This window comes from Neophocaena asiaeorientalis, unplaced genomic scaffold (genome assembly GCF_003031525.2).
Source record: "Neophocaena asiaeorientalis asiaeorientalis breed wild unplaced genomic scaffold, Neophocaena_asiaeorientalis_V1.1 scaffold308, whole genome shotgun sequence".
NCBI classification, from domain to species: domain Eukaryota; kingdom Metazoa; phylum Chordata; class Mammalia; order Artiodactyla; family Phocoenidae; genus Neophocaena; species Neophocaena asiaeorientalis.
The window spans coordinates 1,371,394-1,394,653 of NW_020172768.1; the positions used below are offsets into that span (position 1 = coordinate 1,371,394).

The window sequence follows — 23,260 nt, forward strand, 5'->3', positions numbered from 1 at the left end:
CCAAAGCCCATGAACCCTCTTCCTCTCAGCACGTACCTGCACAAATCCAAATGGGAAGAAGCGCTCTGTCTGCCCCTGGGAGCCATCGTGGAAGGTCTGGCGCCAGTCTTCAATGAGTGCAGGGAACGTACAATTGTACAGGTCCCTGTTAAAGTTTACATTGGCCTCCCCTAAAAACAGTCCAAATTTTGAGAAGAGTTTGGGCTAGATGCAAAGGCAGCCACACACTGCTCCCCAACCTCCATGCATGCCCTTAGGTAGCGGGCCTTCCTGCGGTCTCCCTGGACTGGCCTTGTGCTTGCTCTGGCCAATGGGGCATCAGCAAACACGATGCAAGCAGAGGCTTGAAAAGCAATTCAGCTCTGTGGTTTGTTCTCTCCTGATACACTTGGAACCCCGACACTGCCATGTAAATGATAAATTGAGTCTGAACTAGCTTTGCTGAAGGATGAGAGGCCACGTGAGAACCAGGAGGCCCCGGCAGACAGACAGCCCCAGTCAACAGGCATGAGGGAGAGGCCAGGCTAGGTCATCCAGCCACCAGACAACCTGCCAGGTGGCCAAAGGCACGTAAGAGATCCCGGCAGAAATCAGCCATAGCAGCCCAGACAGAAAAACTACCCTGCTAACCCAGAGAATAGTGAGCTCGCTAACATTATTACTGTCGGAAGCCACTACGTTCTGGGGTGGTTTCTTGTGCGGCAACGGCTAACTGATACAATGGAAAACCAGCAAACTGAACACTCACCCTGGTACCATATCACCCCTTTCAGAGTCATATTACGGAGCGGATGGATCATGGCATTCCAGAGAACAGAGTATTCACTGGGACCAGTTTCAAGATCAGATGGCATGAACCTGAAATCAGTAAGACACACAAGTGTCAAGAGAGAGCCAATGACTGATCACATGACGACCCCTGAGCTGGGCATCTATCCAGCTTCACTCGGGGCAAGCTCCTGATGAAAGCAACACAGAGTTCAATTCAACCACTGTTTCCATGAAAACATGAGGACAGTCTCCAAATTTCACTCCAGGTTCTTCCCAGAATCACTGTCATCAGTCAGCCTTCTGTGAGTTCAGACGGGGCCACCGGTTTCCATCTAGTGATTAAGACCAGGGAGGAGGAGAGTTTTAATGAATCTACTGCATCGGCAATAAGTTTATTTAACTAGTACTCAGTGGGTGGACACTGAGATTGCGTTAAGCTCTTTGCTTTTATAAGCAATGCCATGATTATCTTCCTTAGAGCTAAATCACTGCATATAGTCTTAATTATTTCCTTAAGATAAATTCCCAGAAATGAGATCGCCAGGTCAAAAGGGCACATTTTCTTAAGACTTTGAACATGTCCCTAAATTGTCTCTGTGTAATACCTGTATGAATTTACACTTGCAACAGCTGCATATGAGAATGGCCACTTCCCCTTGCTATTGTCCCTGCCATGTCCCCAGAGACCTGGGAAGCCTGGCTTTAGATTCCTCCAACTCTACCGAAGGCAAGTCTTTCTGTTCCAAAACTGGATAACTTCACTCCCCAACAGGCAGGCCTTTACCCAAGATATACCAAGAGCTCAAGTCCATGCTCTTCCCAGAACTGATGGGACCAGGTCTGTGAAAGCAGTCCACATACTGTTCATCTCTGTTTTAACATTAGTGTCAAGATGTTATTAACCAGCCTTTTCTCTCCCTTCCCCCACCCCCAAATATTCTTCCTGATCCAGCCCTTCCTGAGCGTGCTTTCACCATCAGTCTTCTGATACACTTCTCTGATTACATGGGTACTCGTTCTTCCAAACTGTTAGACTGTGTTTATTCTCACAGGCAACACAGCACAGTGGTTAAGAGCACAGACATTGACACCAGACTTTATCATTTACTAGTCGCGTCCACAAGCAAGTCACTAAACCTCTCTCAGACTTAGTACCTTTTTCCATCATATGTTAATAGTATCCACTTCAAGAGAGTGTTGTATTAAGTGAATTACTATATATAAAGTGCTTACAACAGTATCCAGCATTTAGAAAGCTTCTATTATTAGCTATCACTATTATTAAGGAAAAGGGTCGTAATTACTTCCTGACGTATTCTCAGATGATTGTGGGGCTGATGACAGTGAAAATAATACCTGAATACGTTACATACATTTAATACATATTCGTACATTTAACACATTCTTGACTCCCCAAAGGAGACCATGATCTTTCTCTCTTACAAAATTTCCTGGCTGGCTTTCTCCCAGACCAGATGACGCTTTCTTACCCTTGCCTTGGGACCCCACAGGCTTTCAGTGACCTTTCAGATGACCAGGCTTCAATGGGCGTCCCGGCCCACGAGGAGGAGATCAGCCCCACGGGATACCGCAGAGTGTCATGCAGGTAACGCCCAAAGAGCCAGCACAGTGCTGACATGTACGTGAAATTGCCATGGCCCAAGTTTTCTGTTCGGAGAAACAGTTAAACAGTCACGGAAAAAGTAGATGGATAGGGACTGCAGCTCCTAGGTGGGTCTAGGTGAGAAGAATGGGTGTGGGTCAGGCCTTACATTTCTTTCTGAGACTTTCCAAGAGTAGGATAAGATTGAGAGGCAGCTGTCTCGCTAGCAGAAAGCCAAAGGCTCTCTGGCCAGGCAAGCAGGCATCCCCCTGCTTCCCCACCATGTGCAGGGCCCTGAGAATCTAGGAAGATTAATACTCCTCTGCAATAGGTGAGGGGCAGAAAGGCCGCTGGCCCCCATTCCACCCTCACCTACGTGTTCCTCTTTCCCAGCATCCATCCCCACTCAGCTCTGTGGAAGGGAACAAGCAAGCATGGGGCAATGTCGAGAAGAAAGGTATATTTTTCTGGGTAGTTTTATACCCAATTTTATAGCTATGGTAATGAAAACAAGAACAAACAAGGGATGGGGAGTTTGGCCAAAAGGGAAAGTAACAGAAACCAAAACCAGTATATGTTCAGCATCGGGACTTCCCCGGTGGTCCAGTGGTAAAGAATCCGCCTTCCAATGCAGGGGACGGAGGTTTGATCCCTGGTCAGGGAACTAAGATCCCACATGCAGCGGGGCAACTAAGCCCACGTGCCACAACTACTGAGCTTGTGTGCCTCAACTAGAGAGGCTGTGTGCCGCAAACTACGGAGCCCACGTGCCCTGGAGCCCGCGCGCCACAACTAGAGAGAGAAAACCCATACGCCACAACTAGAGAGAAGCCCGCATGCCACAATGAAAGATCCCGCATGCCACAACTAAGACCCAACAAATAAATAAATCTTTTAAAAATAAATAAATGTTCAGCATCATCTAGCTCATTCGTCCATACAGCCCTGTAACCAACACAGACCAGAAGAGGCAATTTCCATGTTAGAAGAAGGCTAGTGAAGAGGGGAACGTGAACACACGCAGCTGATGGGATCAATCCAATCCAACAGCTGTTAAAGGACCACTATGTGTAAACCACTGGCCTGGCACGTGAAAGATCAAAACTCAGTACAGTTCGGCTCTCAAAATGCGGATAGCATAATAGTAGGAATTGAAATCAGTTTCAAATCAGTTAAAATGGATTGAGCGCCCGCCAGGTGCCAGGCGCTTCTAGATGATAGCGGTACTGTAATTAAAGGGACATGGAGAGACATGGAACCTCTCCTCAGAGGTCTTATATTCTACAGAATAAAACAAATATTCAGCTGAGTAAAACAGATGGCAAAATATGGTTTAGTGCTTTAAGAGGTATAAACAAGTGTTAAGGGGTTTTAACAGCAAGAGAAAGAATGTGAAATGAAAGGCAGATCATTAAATGCCAGGTGAGGGCAGACCTCCTTCCCTGTGCTCTGGGCATACTCTGTGCCCGGTGTTTCCCTCACCCCACTAAACCATTAGGACTTCTATATTCTCCATGTCTGGCACCCAGTGCAGAGTCAGTGAATGTTCGTTGGCTGGTGCTGGGTAGCTGTGGGCAGCTGGAATAAAGGTGACTCACTGATGGGCAGGTAGAGGGAAGAGGTAATTAAGTGGGAAGGGGAGGGAGGTCGGGCGGCCTTGAAAGACAGGAATCCAGGAAGTAGAGCTAGCATTCTAGGCAGAAGAAACAGTATGTACAAAGGCACGTAAAACTGGACAGTTTTTAAAGTATTTGCCTAGAGCATAGATTACAAAAGGAGAATGGTATAAGATAAAACTGGAGGGGAGGCTAGATGCACATCTTGGAGTAAAGGAAATGGAAAGCCACTTGAAAATGCGCGAGAATGAGAATGTGTGGTGGGCAGCACAGCCCCCAGAGGTCTCCACAGTCCAATGCCTGGAACCTGTGAATGAACCTTATGTGGCTAAAGGGACATCGCAGGTGTTTTCAAGAGTAAGGACTAGAGAGGGGCGATCGTCCTGAATTATCCAGATAGGGCCAAGCTAATTACAGGAGTCTTTAAAATCAGAGACCCTTCCCAGCTGCAGTCAGAGATATGAAGGCAGTAGAAGAGGCTGCAGAGACTGGAAATGTGAGAGGGGCTTGACCTACTAGGCTCTTCCCCACACACCTGCGTGGCCTCACCTCTGTCAGGTTATTACGGAAATGCTGCCTTTCTCAGCTGGGACCTCCGTGGCCACTCTAAGTGGGAAACCACTACCCCATCCCAGCCCCGGCAGTACTGCCCCCCTTCCCTGATGTATTTTATGTACTTATTTCTGTCTCAGCAAGCACTACCATCTTACCTATCCCTTGATGCTCAAAAATTTGAGTCTCTGAGTTCAGAGAGTGAAATGGAGCCGACAGCAAGGTATAACACCTTATCCAAATCTAATTGATTCCTGAGTTCTGGATGACATGCATTAAGAGTTCACGGACCAAAGGATTCACTAAAAAATTTACCCAAATCTATTCAGTTTCTGAGTTCTTAAAGGGAAAGTTCTGACAGTGTGATATGGAATAGTATCAATACTTTGTATATAATTTACAAATTTTATTATTCATTTTCTGTATTCCCTCACTAGACTGTAAGCTCCATCCAGGAGACCAGGCGTGCCTGCCTGCTTTATTCTCTGCTATACCCCCAGCACTTAGAATAGAGCCTAGCTCATAGTGGGCATCCAAATATTGGCTGAATGAATTAATACTTGAAAATGTAGGAGCAATTGAGGTTACCAAGGTAAAGCACGTACAGGTGAAAGAGAAAACGGACCAGAAAGAGCACAAGGGACCACGTCTGGAGGAATGGACTGAAGAAAGCAAAGAAACAGGCAGGGAGAGGACAGGGAGGGAGAACGAAGGAAAGGAAGTACCAAGCAAGCTCAGAGGAAGGCGCAGCTTCTAAAAACAGCAGTCAGCAGTGCCGATGCTACGGGGTGTCCAGAGTGCATTGTAGAAGAACAGCAGTAACCTTGGGGGAACCAGTTGTTGACCTGGACGCAGAAGCCAGATTATAAAGGGTTAAAGAGTGAACACGCTGGAAGGCAATGAAAAGGTGTTCTAAAAAGGTTTAACAGAGCAAAGGAGAGAGGTGAGGTACCAGGAGAAGGGTGTGCGTTATGCTTTGTTTTGCCTGGTTTTGTTAGAATAAAAGAAAAGCAGAGCTCTGAGGGCGGGGACTGTGTCCGCCCCAATCACAGCTGCACCCTCGGGGTCTAGATCAGAGCCTGACGCAGAGCAGCCTGAACTAAAGATTTCGTGCAGACTGGACAGTGGGGTAAAAGGACAGAGCCTGAGGGATAAGAGAAGGCCCTGGAGAAGGTCAGAGCCCGCATCAGAGGCAGGCCTGAAAGGAAAGAGGCAGCTGTGTTCAGACACAGAAACAAAGGAAGAAAGAGAAGAGGAGAAGAGAGCGTCAGGCGCTGAAGAGATGCTGGCGGAGCTCGTGCCGAGTGGCCTCAGTGGGACCGACGAAGTTGGAGGAAGAGCCATCTCCTCAGAGCAAGGGGGCAAGATTCACTGTGGAGTCTTGGGAAGAAATGTATGAAACAGGTACCGTCAGGAATGGGGGAGGGGTCAGTAAGAATGAATAAAAGGATGAAATAGATCAGAACCAAATTCAGGATCACAGATTGCAAGCAGGGCACCAGCCCCTCACAGAAGAGATGGCACACGTTCCAGCAATCACTTACCCAAGGTGGGCTTGGACCATTGCAAATCAACCTTGGCAAGGTCCTCCAGCTCCTGCTGAGCCTGGGTGAGAGACACGGAGAGGATGTGGACAGACTGATAGGCAGCTGTGTTCGACAGCTCGCTTGTGGCATTAAATATCTGGAAAAGAAGCAGGAACGTCATTTCTTACACCAACCTAGTGGATGGTCAATGATGCTACTGCCTCCTGGTAAACACTGCCAACCCACCGAGCGCCTTCTGAGCCTTTAGGATACCAAAACCAAATGAATAATCAAAACCAATGATGGGCTGGTCCGGATCGCCTTGATCCACAGAGACCACGATAAATCATGTCCCCAAAGAAGGTGGGAACACAATGAAATCTGAGATCTCAAGGACAAGTCTGTGTTAGATGAGAGGACCTGTGGATGGGTTTAGGCTAAAGAAGACCCATATCTTGAAACGAAAATACTTCTATTCAGAAAAAGTATCTAAAGCCATGGCATTTACGTTTTTTTTTTAATGGAGCCAGAAGGGCCGTGGGGAGGTAAGTTTATGTAATCCATAGCCCACGAGAGATGTATATTCAAAAGGAACACACCTGAGAAACGATTTTTGAACTCCTGAAACATCCTGAAATCAGCCTCAAGATGCTTATCTTCTCATCTCAGTCCTGGAAAATCACCCAAGAATAGCACGGGAGGCCTGGCAGTGTGAAAGGTGGTGTTCAGAGTGATTGCTGACAACAGTACCAAGAAACCAGACAAAGAAAAGGGTCCGTCCAAAGACACAGCACTTTTTCCCAAAGCACTTTATGAAACCTCACCAGTTGCCAAGAGTGTGACAGGACTGGCTTAGGGCTCCTCTGGACACGGATGTGTGCTACACCGACTGGTTTCATTGTTGGTCCTATGAAGCATCATTCCTCTCTGGGCTTACATGTGAGTGCTATCTCCTTCAATCCTGATTTTTCAGTAGTTATGTTTCTCTTTATTTTAAAAAGAATGTGTCATAAATATATTGTTTTGCTTTTTAATTAGTGTTTGTTTTTCCTGGTCTTCTCTCCATCCCCCTGGACAGTCTGGTCTTCCCAAAACAAAGGCCTAACAGGAGCCTCCAGAAGGCCAGTTATCACTGGCCTCGGGGAACAAGAGCTCCAGCTGAGCCAGGACTGCCACAGCCAGAGGCACAGGAGGCTGGGCCGCTTTCCATTGGCTGCTGGCCACAGAGTGTGCAGCTGGCTGGCTTTCCCTCCCACCGGCCACAGAGAATACAGCTGGCCTGGCCGCTGCAGTGTAGGAGCAGCCAGAGTGCCTCCACAGAGCACTTCATTGAAATGCGCGGCCTCTTGAATCGCCTTTTGACTTGCCGCTGAGCCTGCTGTGGCCAATAAGATGGCCAAATGCAAAAGAAATGGCTCTTTTGGTCCCAGTGGGAGCCACAGCCTGAAACGCTCCCTGGGTAATGGCAGCTCTAGGCTGTCAGGGCTACTGGTCTTCCACACCCATTGGTCTCAGGAAAATTCCATAGGAAATCCAGACCTGCTTGTTCAGGATCTTCCCTGGCAAGTTTCATGTAAAATAAACATCAAACACTAAGAAGAGACTAATGCACTCACAGTATATTTTGGCAGGGAAGTTATTTTTCAGCAGCAAGTACCTGTAAAAAGTCGCCTCTCTTGAAATTCAGTTCTGCACCAAGCAGTAAGGATCGTATGTTGCTTCCATGGAAACAGGGGATGAAACTGCTTCTCTCCACCCACACCAGCTTCTGCACCGACTGGGAACTCCAGTGCCTCCTCGCAATGAGACGCTAGTTTCGGGGGACAGCGCAGGGAACATGCGTCTTTTCTTTTCGACCCGTTGCTAACACTGTAGAGTACTGCAAGGCCAACAGAATTGGGGGGAGCAGGGCGGGGGGGGTCGGCATCCTCCTCTATTGTTACCAGCACACAGAACTGGATCCAAAGCATTGGCTGGAAAACTTCCATTTTCAAACTCACATTTGTGTATTATTTCAAGCCAAAGCTCGAAAGCCACAGAAAGTGTTAGCAAAAATGGGGGTGGGGGGAAATTCTTGCTGCATCTGATGACAATTACTTCTGAAATTGGTACCCTGTCCCAATATCACCAAGCCTTTTTGATGGAAGGATTTCCTTGGGGATATTGGCAGCAAACTTAGGAATAAAGAGATTTCAGGAAGATTTTCATTTAAATGACACTTGGTTTCCCTGCTGATGAGAGGGGAAGCCTTACTCCATCTGCTGAGATCAAATTTCATCTCATCAAACACCTCAGTGTAATTATTTTTCTACCAAGTATTGAAATGAGGATGTAAATGAATACCAAGGTATTTGAAGTCATTAAGGCTGCAGCGACTGGGAGAGCCCTACCACCTCTCTGGGGACCCGCAGTTCACCATCAAAGCAGCTGCTCACTGGTGTTCATTTTGTAACCTTTATACTACATTCTTGAATTAATGAAGAAACGTCAAGGATCTATTTCCTCAGAGAATCTTGGCATGAGGTCTGCACAGGGGAGCAAGGCATGTGTGTGAATGTGTGTGTGTCTGTGCACACAAGTGCACGCACTGAAGGACACAGGGAAACTTTACTTAAAAGAATTTGGATCCTGTATGTTACTTTACCTTCTACCACAGTACAATATAGCAGATTTAGTTGAGAAAATAACTACAGATAAGCCAGTCATCACAGCTCCTACGAATCTGGTATTGTAACGTGGCACCAGCCCTTCTCTTCTGGATTTTAATTCCCCTATTTGTAAAGCAGGAATGTGGGGATTGCCGAGATATTGAAAAATGGGCTTTCTATCTAATGTTGGCCATCTTCTTCTGAGCTAACTAGAAATATCCAAGTCTTAAGACATACCCTGACTTAGGAGGTGACAGATGAACATTTAGACTTTCCTCCATTTATAAACATCTCACTCAGTGTTATAAATAACACTTGATTTTAAAATTCCACTTTACCCTAACAACAAGATGGGCATACAATCTGCCATTTCCCTCATTTGACTGTGAAGAGTGGTTGGTTATAGTGGAAATCTTATCTCCTCAGAAAAGTCACACGGAGGGAGAGAAGGAGAAAGACAGAGACTCTATGTGTGTATACGTGTGTGTGTGTTGGGAGTCTTCAGGGGGAAAGGAGCAAGTGGAATCAAGGAGAAGTCATGTGAAGCATCCTTTTGATCAAAAAACAAAGTTCTACCGAGTGTTTAGAGACTAGAAAACTTGGCTTTTGGTACTGTCAGCACCTAAAATTCAGTCTTGCAGACTAAGTGCGTGATTTAAAACAAACAAATAAAAAAAATTAACACTTGTCTTTTTCAGATGGAATCTTTTTTCTATTTCCCTGTATCTCAGAGCTTGTAGCCCTAGTTTAATACAGAATATGCTTAAGAGTAAATTCCAGGCAGAAAGAATGTGTTCTGTCTTAACAATCAAAATCTGATTAAGCTTGACAGAAAATGGGATGAGATCCCCTGGCACAGACTGGGGCTGAAAACCTGACTGTACAGATACAAATAGATCTGGTCCGTGCCTTTCTGTGCAAACAGAGAACTGTAATTAAAGCATTAAGGAAAATACTGTTTTCCTTAATGAGTTAACAGCAATCCCACTTCTATATAAAACCATGCTTTCTATCAAGAGATAAAACTTCAATTTTGCTTCTATTCACTTATGTTAAAAGGGAGCCCAGTTAAAGTCCAGTTTAATAAACATTTAAATTCAAAAGGTTTCCATATACTTAAGTAGGGCAGGAAGCAAGACTAAGTAAAATATTGGTTAGGGAGACATAAATGCAAGAATTTAGATTTTTAAATTAGAAAACTAATAATGAAAGGAAGTAGCTATGTCCAGAGTAGAATCTTTTTAGGAGCATTATTTATTAATTGGTTTAAAAAAGGAAGAAACCATAAAGGGCAGAAGCTATAGAAGCAAAATAAGAAATCGTAAGTATGTGCAAGGACTCAATTTTATAAATTTTTTAAAAAAGATTAATTGAGATCATGGTCCAGCTGTAGAGATTTTTAAATCTCAAATTTAAATATTTCTCAAAGATGGAGAAGTAGATAATGGAAAAAAGGGAAGGAAATAAAAATCAACTTGAGGAGGAACTGAGTTTTAGAGAAAGAGCTAGGGAAGATGATAATCTTTTCAAGATCTTAACCTATTAAAGGAAACAAATGAAAGTACACATCAAAGTATATAAACGTATTAGTTCTGATGAATAATGCAAATTAAATCATTTATTCCTAAAATTCTTATTTATATAATGTACCTCTTTACTGTAGACTGAGCCTTTGATAGATATTTAAGATATCAGTTAGGTGAATATCAATTTCTTGATTTTTTAACTTGCTTTTAAAAATTATAGTTATTTCATGCTCATTATAGAAAAATCAAAAAATACAGACAAGCAAAGAAAACTCATCCCAATTTCAAATGTGCCAAAGAATTTAACTCACACTAACTTCTCTGGATGTCTGATACTGAGTAAAAAATATTTACTCATCTTTCAGCAATATTTTAAGCTGATAATCTTTAAATATGTCTATGAACTTGCTACTGTCCAGCCCTGATCCTAATATAAATGAAACAGCAATGGTCTCACTTACTTTTATCTTTAAATCAGATAGCTTCCACTAAACAAACAAAGCAATGACAATTCTGAGGCCCAAAAGCAATAACCCCATCACACGGTACCTAGAAATCCACTCTCTTTATTCTAGACTGTGTTTGTATTCAATTAGAAAGTGGAGTTGTTTTTAAAAAGAAATCTCAGTGCTAAAGACATTTAGCACCAAGGCTTTTGTTCTACCACCGTTGTCTTGCTAGGATACCAATTAACAACTAAGCAACTTTCTCCCTTGATAACTCTTTCAATGTCCTTTTTATCCAGCTTTACTTAAGAGACCTCACTCATCGTGTGTCAGAGGGGCCCTATCCTCTAATAGCAATGGGGACAGGAACACCTCAAGATGAGTTTCATCACTGACAATGTACTGGCAGGTTGGCATTCCCTTGTTCTGTCCCATTTGATTCTCTGGGTACTGTATGTGCCCCATCCCCCATCTGGGAACTCATGTAGTGCTCTTCCTCCCTACATTCTATCAGGGTAAACAAGAGCCCAGTGAAGTCTCTCTATAGCTACAATAAGGGAGAAAATATGCTAGTTCTCAAAATTTAAGAAAAAATAATCTTCAAAGGCCATGACTGAAACAGAGAAAAAAACTGACACTGACAAAAGAAATCCTAGGCTATGAAAAAGTTGAGCAAAAAGAGTCATCAGGGCTTCCCTGGTGGCGCAGTAGTTGAGAGTCCGCCTGCCGATGCAGGGGACGCGGGTTCGTGCCCTGGTCTGGGAAGATCCCACATGCCGCGGAGCGGCTGGGCCCGTGAGCCATGGCCACTGAGCCTGCGCGTCCGGAGCCTGTGCTCCGCAAGGGGAGAGGCCACAGCAGTGAGAGGTCCGCGTACCACAAAAAAAAAAAAAAGAAAAAAAGAGTCATCAACAGCTCTTATTTCTGTGTAAAATATATATATATATATATATATATATATAAAAATTTGATATATGAATATATATATCAATTTGACACATGACCCCTAACTGAAGTATCAAGGTGTCTGCGTGTGGCTTACCTTGGGATGGTTCAACAATGACAACAACAAACAGATAAATCAAATATGGCAAAATACTCACAACTGTCAATCTAGGTGATGGATATATAGGTCTTTATAAGTCTCTTAACTTTTGTGTGTGTTTTTACAATAAAAAGCTTTTTTAAATAATGACATCTTATATTTAGACATCACTTTTCAATTTATAAGGGCCTTTTAGAGACAAACAAAATAGTTTTATCTTCATAATGGCCCTGTTAGTTAGGTCAGATATAGTTGCAGTATAGTCATTAAAACTAAGCCTCAGACATTTAACAAAATACAACAAACTTTCATGAAAAAAGCTCTAAGACAAGTAGGAATAGAGGGAAATTTTCTCAATATGATAAAAGGCATTTATGAAAAACCCACAGGTCACATCATAGAAAGACTAAAAGCTTTCTCCCTAAGACCAAGAACAAGACAAGGATGTCTGTTTTCACCATTGCTATTCAACATTGTACTGGAAGTTCTAGCCAGAGCTGTTAGATAAGATAAAAAAATAAAAGGCATCCAAATTGCAAAAAAAAAAAAGGTAAAACTATTTCTAACTGCAGATAATATGCTCCTATACATAGAAAATCCCAAAGAACCTACAAGAAAGCTACTAGAGCTAATAAACAAATTCAGCAAAGTTTCAGGGTACAACATCAAAATGCAAAAATCATTCGTTTCTATAAATGAGCAATGAACGATCCTCAAAGGAAATTAAGAAAGAAGTTCTATTTATAATAGTATGTAAAAGAAAAATACTTCAGAATAAATCTACCCAAGTAGGTAAAAGACTTGTACACTGAAAAACTATAAAATATTACTGAAAAAAATAAGGAAGATATAAATTAATGGAAAAATGTTCTATGTTCATGGATAGGAAGACTTAACATTGTTAAAATGTCAGTACTACCCAAAGCAATCTACAAATTCAACACAATACCTACCAAAATTCCAACAACCTTTTTTGCAGAACTGGAAAATCATATCCTCACATTTATATGGAATTACAAGGGATCTTGAATGGCCAAAACAATCTTGAAAAAGAAGAATAAAGTTGGAGCACTCACATGTCTCAACTTTGAAACTTACTACAAAGCTACAGTAATTAAAACAGTATGGTACTGCCATAAGAAGAGACATATAGACCAATGGAATAGACTAGAAACCCGAGAAATAAACCCTCATATATATGGCCACTGGATTTTTGAAAAAAGTGCCAAGACCATTCAATAGAGGAAGGACAGTGTTTTCAACAATTGATGCTGGGAGAACTGGATATCCACTTGCAAAAGAATGAAGTTAGACCCTCACCTTACACTATATACAAAAAAGTGATTAAAACAGATCAAAGACCTAAACTTAAGAGATAAAACCAAAAAAATCTTAGAAGAAACATTGGGAAAAATCTTCATGTCATTGGACTTGGCAACAATTTCAAGAAGATGATACTAAAAGCATAGACAACAAAAGAAAAAATAGATAAATTGAACTTCATAAAAATTAAAAACTTTTATGTATCAAGGGACACTCTCAAAAAAGTGAAATGACAAACTAAGAATGAGACAAAATATTTACAGATCATGTATCTGACAAGTGATTAATACCTAGAAGATACAAGTAAGTCCTACAATTTAACAACAAGCAACCCAATTCAAAAATGGGCAAATGGCCTAAGTAAACAATTTTCCAAATAAGACATACAAATGGCCAATAAATACATGAGATAATACTCAACATCGCCAGTCATTAGAGAATGCAAATCAAAACCACATCAAGATACCACTGCACACCTACTAGTGTGGCTATAACCAAGAACACGGAAAGTAACGTGTTAGAATGCAGTGAAATTAGAACCTTTGTATATTGCTGGTAGGAATGTAAAATGGTACAGCCACTGTGGAAATGGTTTGGTGGTTCTCAAAAGTTAAATATAGAACTAACCCAGCAATTCCACTCATAGGCATATATCCAAAAGAATTGAAAGCAGGAACTGGAACAGATATCTGTACGTCAATGTTCATAGCAGCATTACTCACAATAGCCAAAAGGTGGAAACAACCCAGGTGTTCGTCAATAAATGAATGGATAAGCGAAATGTGGCATATACAATGGAATACAGTTCAACCATAAAAAGGGATAAAAGTTTGATATATGCGACATGGATGGACCTTGAAAGCATGATCCTTAGCAAGATAAGTCAGACACAGAAGAACAAGTATTGTATGGTTCCACTTATATGAAGTACCTAGAAGAGGCAAATTCATAGAGAGAAAGCAGAACAGAGGTTACCAGGAGGCAGGAGGAAGGGGAAGGGGGGATTTATTGCTTAATGGGTACAGAGTATACATTGGGGATGATGAAAAAGTTTTGAGGATAGATAGTGGTGATGGGTACACACAGCACTGTGAATATATTTAATGCCACTGAATTGTACACTTATCAACAACAATACATAGTATGTTATATTCATTTTAACCACAATTTTTTAAAAGCATGTTTTACAAAGTTTCATAAACACCAAGTGATTTGCTCCAAGCCATACAACTAGTAAGAGGCAAAGCCAACATTCACTCTCAATTTTTAAATCTCCATGACAACAAAAGACAGAGTATGTTAGCTGCCCAGCATTCAAACAAAATCTAATTGTTTTGATTCCCTAGGCTCTCTCCAGAAGCTCACCTTCTAAGACCAATCAAAAAGAAGAGTAATCTACTTTGCCTTCAATTTGATATGAAATCTCCATTACCATCAGATACTCTCTCGCTTCTGCCTTTAGCCCAGAAAGGTGAGAAAATAGTGTCCCACACACTGACACACTAGCCGTGACTAAGAAAGCAGGCTCTGGGGTCGCATTCATATCCTGGCTCCACAATTACACTCTGACCTTAGGCAGGGAACTTAACCTCAGATGGGCCAGTTTCCTCATCTGTGAGATAGGAATATCATATAAGTACTTATCGCATAAAGTTGTTAATCAAATTAATTAACACATGCAAAGAAAGCACTTAGAACAGATCTTGGCACACGGTAGAAAAAGAAGGCTTCTACCTCCTTCTCCTCCTTGCCCCTTTCCTCTTCCTCCTTTCTCTTCTTGTATCAACATTAACACTGAGACTCTGCAAATTACCTGTGAAACGGTCATTTGCATGTTACTTTGCCCACTGCAAAGCCAGACATCTCCAAATAAGACATCGTGAATTCTCAGGGTGAAGTTCTTCCTCCCAAGAATCTGCTGTGCCATCACTTCATAAGGTCCACCGGGCTTCACAGGATCCAGTACCACCATCCAGCTATTAGAGTGTGCTGAAATAATAATAAGGCTCCAAGAATTAATCAATCAATCAACTAAAGTGAAATTAAAACCCAATCCTATCATGCATCAGACTCATTTGTGGCGATTCCCAGCTTCTGTGATGAACTGGATTCAAAGCTATGAAGACTGGCCAAATTTCAGACAGGTCAACAGAAATAACAAAAGCAGCAGCGTAGCTATCTTTAATCTGTACCAATCCCTCCTTATTTTTAATCAAAGCATTTACAAGAAAAATAAATCACCCAGTTATAATCCTAAACGAGGACAGACAAAAATACAGAGATTAAAATTCAAGGGAGTTTAATACAAAAACATAAAATAGAAATTCTTCCTATACCATCCAACTATCAATATTAACCTAATCCTAATCTAACAGATTTACCCAGTGCCCCAAACTAACTTGTAAGTATCCAATCAAATGCTGAGCACAGGTTAGAGAAAATCACTTATCATCTGAAACTGACTTGATGGTATCATCCTTGTCATCAACCCCCCAACTCCTCCCCCTGTTGCTCTCAGGGATTAATACCACCAGTGGTTCTGGGCTCTCCTATCAACAGTTAAACAGGTGACACATAAAGAAGTAGTAGGAGGCACATAAATCAATCTCTCTTTGAAGAAGATATTGAGACTTGCCCAATTAATTATTTTCACAGAGCTATCCACCAGACTTAAGGTTTTTGAATGTAGTTTGGGAGATGAAAAGCTATCCAAGACCCTATTTCAGAAATTCATAGCATATTCCTTAGGAACCACCCCCCTACCACCTTCCCACCTCTCACCCACGCACACCACCACCGCTGCCAACATCATACTCGGAAACTTAAGAAAAATATCTTCCAAGTGGCAAAATTATGCCTAGGAGAACCAAACAACAGGAACAAAGTTGAAGAAACGAGAGGGAGAAAATAGACAAAATAGAGAGATGATTGTTTTAAAATAAATATTCTTGGACTTCCCTGGTGGCGCAGTGGTTAAGAATCTGCCTGCCAATGCAGGAAACACGGGTTCGAGCCATGGTCTGGGAAGATACCACATGCCACGGAGCAACTAAGCCCGCGCGCCACAACTACTGAGCCTGCGCTCTAGAGCCTGTGAGCCACAACTGCTGAGCCCGTGAGCCACAACTACTGAAGCCCATGTGCCTAGAGCCCGTGCTCCACAACAAGAAGCCACCACAATGAGAAGCCCGCGCACCACAACGAAGAGTAGCCCCCGCTCGCCACAACTAGAGAAAGCCCACGTGCAGCAACGAAGACCCAACACAGCCAAAGATAAATAAATAAAATAAATAAACTTTTAAGAAAAGAAATTTATTAAAAATATAAATATTCTTGGCATAATGCTGAAGAATATGGACTGATTTATAATTTGTGTCCATCGGATCAATGTAAATTCAAAGGGAAAGAATCGCAAGAGCTGGAAACGAGGCATCCTAAGGTTATTACACCAACCAGAAAAAATTAATTATAACAAAACTAGCCAAGTGCCTACTTGTGCCAGACACTGTGCTAAGTTCCTCTTAATCAGTAAGAGCTAAGAAGAGAAGTCCAGCCTCACGGCAGGAGATTGGTAAAGGCTCAAACCATAAAGGATTGCTCAGAGTCCTGTGGGAAACATCCAAAACCCTCAGGCATCAGTGAAAGGGCACAGGTCGCTCCTCTCAGAAGCACAGCTGACTGAGCCTGCTACTCCCACCCCTGCGAGGTCAATTAAGCCCAGGACTAAATGTTCGCTATTGCTTTTAACACCACCCATAGTCACAGACATCAACATATTAAATGCAGAATTCACCTAAAGCAGAAAAATCACTGTTTTGGAAACAGTGGGCAGCTAGTACAGATTGTGTCGCACAGGTGTGATGTGCTCCGTATGGCTCTCTCGTCTGAGCAGGCAGACTCTCCAATCTGTCCCAACCACAGCCTTGCCAATGTCTTTCCAGACTTCTTGCACTGACGCTGCTTACTGGAGCTCTGTCCTCCTGCCACCAACATTACTCATTTGTGATGATGAGGTCAATCTCTAGAAAACCCAGGACAGGACTATTTTTGAGCCTTCTACTAGCTATTCCTAGTCACTGCTGTTAATTAGGTATTTACATTTAGTCTCCATCCAGGCAATATGGCTGGTGTGGAAAAGCGCCTTCACCAGAGCTTCCGAAAAGCTTTGCTGCCCAGCAAGAAAAAGACAAAGAAGGAAAGGGGGCGGGGGGGGAGAGGATGAGCTCCCTCTAGAGCCTAAAGCGTCTGAAGAGAGCTAGGCATGGAGATCTGAGCCTTGTTCCCCAGGACTGCTCCCCCGCAGGAAACTGCTCCACTTCCACCAAGACTTCCTTCTGTTCTAGTCCTTGAGTTCCTTTAGTTTCTAGCTCTTTTCCTCTCCCAATTCATAAGAGAAAAACTCTGACACGAGAATGAGTGTTAAGTAAAGTTAACTGCCACGCAAGGCAGGGGAAACCAGCTCCACTACAGAGGGGTTATTAATGGTCAAAGTAACTCAGAAGTAATTTGTTTAAAACAATGTGGATTTACTGCCATGTAAGTATCAATATATACAAAGGAGAGCGGCCCTTGTGAAAACTGTTTCTTAGACTCAGGGCAAGGGTGGGACGTTTCACAAGGAGAATTATTTAGGCCTTGGCCTGTCCGTTAAGGACCAGTTGGTGAAAGTGCAGCTGACCACAGGCCAGTGATGTCCAGTTATAGATTTCAGAAACTGTGTTGACCCACCAAGTCCATTAGGTTGAGTCCAAGCAATAAAATTGAGTGATGGGACTTCCCTGGTGGCACAGTGGTTAAGCATCCGCCTGCCCATGCAGGGTACACGGGTTCGAGTCCTGGTCCAGGAAGATCCCACATGCCGCGGAGCAACTAAGCCCGTGCGCCACAACTTCTGAGCCTGCGCTCTAGAGCCCGCGAGCCACAACTACTGAGCCTGCGTGCTACAACTACTGAAGCACGTGCGCCTACAGCCCATGCTCCACAACAAGAGAAGCCACCGTAATGAGAAGCCTGTGTACCGCAACAAAGAGTAGCCCCCGCTCACCACAACTGTGAAGCCTGTGAGCAGCAACAAAGACCCAATGCAGCCAAACATAGATAAATAAATAGATAAATATTTTTTAAAAATTGAGTGACAAACCACAAAGAGTTAAAGTTCACCATCCAGCTGGCTTTTGCTGAGCTGGATGGGCTTTCTGAGCAACACTTGCTCTGGTTCCTTCCTCTGGGCTCCAATCACTTGCTATCTTGTGACATCTCTTACCAATCTGGGCTCAGGTTTCTGTAAATGCTCATTTTTGTTGCATTCAAACCTCTGCTTCCTCCCGTTCTTTCTTCTTCTATCTAGGAAGATTCATGCCCTTCCTTCATTGTACAGCCACTGAGAGCGTTTACCAGATGCCAGGCACTCCATCAAGTAAATGGCAGAGAGCAAACCCCAGTCCTCCTGGGTTATACTGACAAGAAAGCCACGCAAACTGACTGGGGCTTTGTATTTTCCTGCCCAGTGGTTAGTGTATCTGGTGGCCTACTTCTCACTGTCCTTCTTCTCTTCCTCTTCCAGCCAAGAGCATAAGTAAAGAACTCTCTCCATGTTCTCTCCATCTCCCTGACCAACCCCACCTCAAAATGGAATAAACAATCAAAGACAAAAAATTAAGAGAATTTGTCTAGAGACATGATTAGTCATGAAGTACATCTTGCTATATTTTCTCTGCTATTCACATCAGATGTTAATTGTTTTTCAGGTTATTGTGCCAAATCTCAGAAACCAAGAAGAGAAAAAGGAAAATTATCCCACAACCTTTCCCTTCCCCAGAGAGAAAACCTAGAGCTGGAAGCAGCCCTAATCACCTCTTCCCCCACAGAAGCCTGGCACTTCACCAGCTACAAACGAGTCCACTGGTTTGTGGAAGTGACCTGGAGCTAAAGAAGGCCTTACTGCCCAAACCGCCCCTGCCTGACCTGTATTATTCTGTATAAAGTTCATCTCCACCACCACCAAATATGAATGTAAAAAAAAAAAGCTTAACTATTTTTCTATCAATAAAACTGTTGATGCAAGTTACTTAAACTATAGCTTGCTATGGCAGACACACCCTAAGGGGACCCCCAGTGAGTCACACTCTTGTATAGTCCCTCTGCTCAAGTGCAGGCAGAATATATGATTTGCTTCCAATCAACAGAAAATGGCAAACGGGATAAGATGCCATTCTCATGATTAAGTTACATTACATGCAAAAGATGAAGGGGTCTTGCAGATATAATTAAAATCCCTAATCAGTTGACTTTAAATTAATCCAAAGGGCGATTATCCTGGGTGGGCCTGACCTAAATAAGGTGAGCCCTTTAAATAGGGTCTAGCGGCCAGAGATTTGAAGCAGCAGAAATGCTGCCATGAATTCTACAGGCACAAGGAAATGAATCTGCCAGCAACCTAAGGGTGCTTGGAAGCCAATCATTCCCTAGTCGAGCCTCTGGATGAGAATACAGCCCAGCCGACACCTTGATTTCAGCCTTCTGAAACTCTGAGTAGAGAACCCAGATAAATGACGGTCAGGCTTCAGATCTACAGAAATTGTGAGATAGTAAAAGTGTGTTTGTTTTAAGCGCCTGTGTTTGTGGTAACTTATTATGTGGCATAGAAAACTAGCACGCACGCTAACAATGCAACCAGGAGGTTTTTAATTTTCTAAGAGGTTCAGGCCTTTTGCATTTTCTATTTACCTCAATCATGACAAATTCAGGCAGATACACCTTCAGTTTATCGCCTACATATGCATCCCCCATATGTGTCAAAGTGAGAGGATATAGACTATTTGCCCCAAGTTTACTCCTTGTGTCTGAGAGAATCATCATGCATCACCTGACAACATGGCTTGAACAGGCCCAGAACCTGACCATATTCCAAGTCATCCCTCAGGCTTTAATTTTCCCAATGCTTAAGTGTCAGTCTGCTGGACAAAAACCTTTACGTTGTTAAATTCCACTTTGCTGTGGGCACCTAGGGGATTATAGGTAATAAATACTAACAGACATAGAGAGTCTGGCTGAAAATCCCAGAGTCATCATCAAAATTTAAATAGAAGTCAACCCTTCAATATGCCCTATAGTATCTCCTTTGAGAAACATTTTCTTCGCTGCCCTGTGAAATTTCTTACATGTCTATCTCTTTTATTCCAAATAACATTTTATCCATTTTTCTTCATGGGCAGGACAGAGCATGCTGTCCACTGAAGTAGGTTTGTGGATCTGTATAAACCACAGTATCTTTCTTCTCTCCCAAGCCAGTGTGGAGAGCCTAACAAATAGATCTACCCGCCACCCCACCAATAACAATCTCTTTTCCTGTAAAATTACCTCAAGAGTCCACGAATCACTTGGCTCCCTTAAGTTGCTGCTGGATATTTTAACTCCAAATGAAGCATCACTTTGCAGTGAAGAAACCGAAGTATTACTTGAACCTACATTGCTAAATGTGAAAGGACAGCACGAGACAGTGAGTTCTTGGAGGGTGGGCACATTCTTCTTTGTATTTTCTAGGGTTGCTAGCTCAGTGTTTTATACATAATAAGCCTTCGGATGATGTTTATGGAATTGAACTCAAAATAAGTGAGCAGGTTCACTAGCACCGTAAAGGAGAAGAGGGGCTCATCCCCTAATTATTACCTTTTATTCCTTCTCGTCACCACCTACCCTCTTGTCTCGTCTCTGGACACTCCAAATATTGGCCCTGCAACAGCCATGAAGGGGAAAAAACTAAAAATAATGCACAAGAGTATTTATAAAAACTGAAATGCTATGTATTATGTGCTTTCTCTATTTCTACGACACTGTACAGTCTCTGTCTCCTAAATATTTACTGGTAATGCTATTTTTTAGCACTAAGGAAAAGAAATCCTATTTATTGTTTTTAAACAATTACATCAATTCTTTAGATCTCTAAATCAATGTCTTTTTACTGAGAGTACCACTATCTGTACTCTGTACTGCTCATTTCTGAGATGGACACAACACAAAAAGAAAAAAGAAAGCACTGCTAGTCTCCTGAATTCTTCATTTTCGGTGTATCCTACAAGTCACCAATAGCATTTAAATCTAACAGAGAACAACTTCTCAATCAGCTTAAGCTTCCCTTTCAGGTCTCTGAATTTCACCCAATAAGCTTCTTACCTTAAAAAGAATTAAAACCCAAGAACTAGAAGCACTTACCTTGCATCTATGCCTGGTACTTAGTATTTCTTAATGTTTGCTGAATGGAAATGAATTATTAAAAGTCTGCACCAGCATCTGGATCGCTCTGGATTGGATATCAGTCCCGTATATTGACAAAACGAATCAGGTAATCCTTGTTTTCAGGGGCCAATAAAATTTCCACAAGCTTCGCTGTCACATATATATTCAAGTCCCTATCAAACCACCAGCCTCCACCTTAACTCCACCCCCGCAGAGAAGCCTCCTCACCTGACTCTCACCTCAACATCCCATAGCTCCCTAGTTACCTCTAACTAAGATACAACCAGGTCTCCACTTGACCCAGCCCTGAACACACCTTCCTGCATCCAGTAACTCTGAGCTCCTCCCCACGTTATCTTATACATCTTTATCTCTCTCTCTCTTTTTTTTTTTTTTAACATCTTTATCTCTTCTAGACACAGACTCCTTTTAGGACGTCTCTGCTGTGAAGCCTGCTAACTGCTAATTCTCACCTATTTGAGAATTAGCCACTATTTGGGGTCAAGCCTTCAATGTCTATTGCCTAAATATCATAACAGCCTGCTAACAGGTCCCACCACCTCTAGTCTCATGCATCTCCAATCCTTCTTCCACAGTGGTGCCACAGTAATCTTTCTAAAATACAGATTGGACTGTGTTATTTTGCTGCTTAAAATCCATCTATCCAGGGACTTCCCTGGTGGCGCAGTGCTTGAGAATCTGCCTGCCAACGCAGGGAACACAGGTTTGAGCCCTGGTCCGGGAAGATCCCACATGCCACGCAGCAACTAAGCCTGCGCGTCACAACTACTGACCTTGCGATCTAGAGCCCGCGAGCCACAACTACTGAGCCGACGTGCCACAACTACCGAAGCCCATGTGCCTAGAGCCCGTGCTCCGCAACGAAGAGTAGCCCCCACTCACTGCAACCCGTGCCCAGCAACGAAAACCGAACGCAACCCCAAAATAAAATAAATTAAAAAAAAAAAAAAAATCCATCTATCCAAAGTACAGTGTACGCTCCATAGCAACGACAAACTAGCCTCCCTACATTTCCAACCTTATCTCCTGCCATCCACCACCGGTCACACACCCCAGTGGTCCAGAAAAACCAACCTGCCTGTCATTCCTCCAGTGACCCAGGCTCACTCACGCCTCCATGCCTTTGCCCAGGCTATTCCCTCTACCTGGCTCGCTCTGCTCACCTTTCAAAATAAGCCTTAGACTAAGTTAATTTTCCCTCTTAAGCACTCCCATAGCACTCTATACTTCCCAATTGTGGCATTTACTACACTTAACTGTAATTGCTTCTTATTTTTCTGTCTCTCCTCAAATCCATAAGCTTCATGAGGGGAGAGACCACATCTGCTTTGCTCATCACTGCATAACCAGTACCTGGCACGGTATCTGGTACTCAGTAGGCACTCAGTAAATATTTGAGTGACTGACTAAACATTATAATAATAATAGTAACAAAAATAACAACAGCTAATACGTCTTCAGTACTTATTGTGTGCCAGGCACTGTTTTAAGTACGTCAGATATGTTAATTCATTTAACCCTCACAATAATCCTAAATATTATTATTATCACTGCTATACAAATAAAGAAATTATGACACAGAGAAGTTAAATTACATGTTCAAGGTTATATAGCCATTAAGCCACAGAGTCAGGGTCTGAATGGGGACGGTGAATTCCAGAGCCTAGGTTCTTAACCCCTCCTCAATACTACCTCTCTTTTATATATGATTCAGTTCAAATGTCACCTTCAGTGGAAACCTTCCCTTACCATCCGATCTGAGTTAGATGTTTCTCTTCTGTATCCCATGATACCCCATATCCACCTCCACCAGAGCACCTATCACACTGCACTACATGGCTTGGTGTCTATTCCCATTATTCCATGAGCTCCTTGAGGACAGAGACTTTGACTTGGTCTTATTTTTCTTTGTATCCTCAGTGCACATGGTAAATACTCAAAGAACTTT

At 42.7% G+C, this 23,260-nt stretch overlaps 1 protein-coding gene across 8 annotated transcripts in view; it reads right to left on the minus strand.

Annotated features, from left to right (window-relative positions):
- Positions 1 to 23,260, minus strand: part of SIAE (sialic acid acetylesterase) — a 37,809-nt gene that overhangs the window by 10,567 nt on the left and 3,982 nt on the right. For 4 of the 8 annotated variants that reach the window (XR_003002658.1, XM_024740720.1, XM_024740717.1 and 1 more), the window contains exons 3-8: positions 14,870 to 15,045; positions 7,726 to 7,878; positions 6,087 to 6,147; positions 2,262 to 2,439; positions 749 to 858; positions 37 to 170 (exon numbers count right to left, since the gene is read on the minus strand). Coding sequence is in view for 7 of the 8 variants with exons in the window: in XM_024740720.1 (XP_024596488.1) it covers positions 37 to 170; positions 749 to 858; positions 2,262 to 2,439; positions 6,087 to 6,147; positions 7,726 to 7,878; positions 14,870 to 15,045 (812 nt within the window). In the remaining variant the exon portion in view is untranslated. Of the gene's footprint in view, positions 1 to 36; positions 171 to 748; positions 859 to 2,261; positions 2,440 to 6,086; positions 6,226 to 7,725; positions 7,879 to 14,869; positions 15,046 to 20,415; positions 20,528 to 20,724; positions 20,789 to 23,260 lie in introns of all 8 variants that reach the window. The other 4 variants (XM_024740722.1, XM_024740723.1, XM_024740719.1 and 1 more) reach the window with 4 other exon arrangements.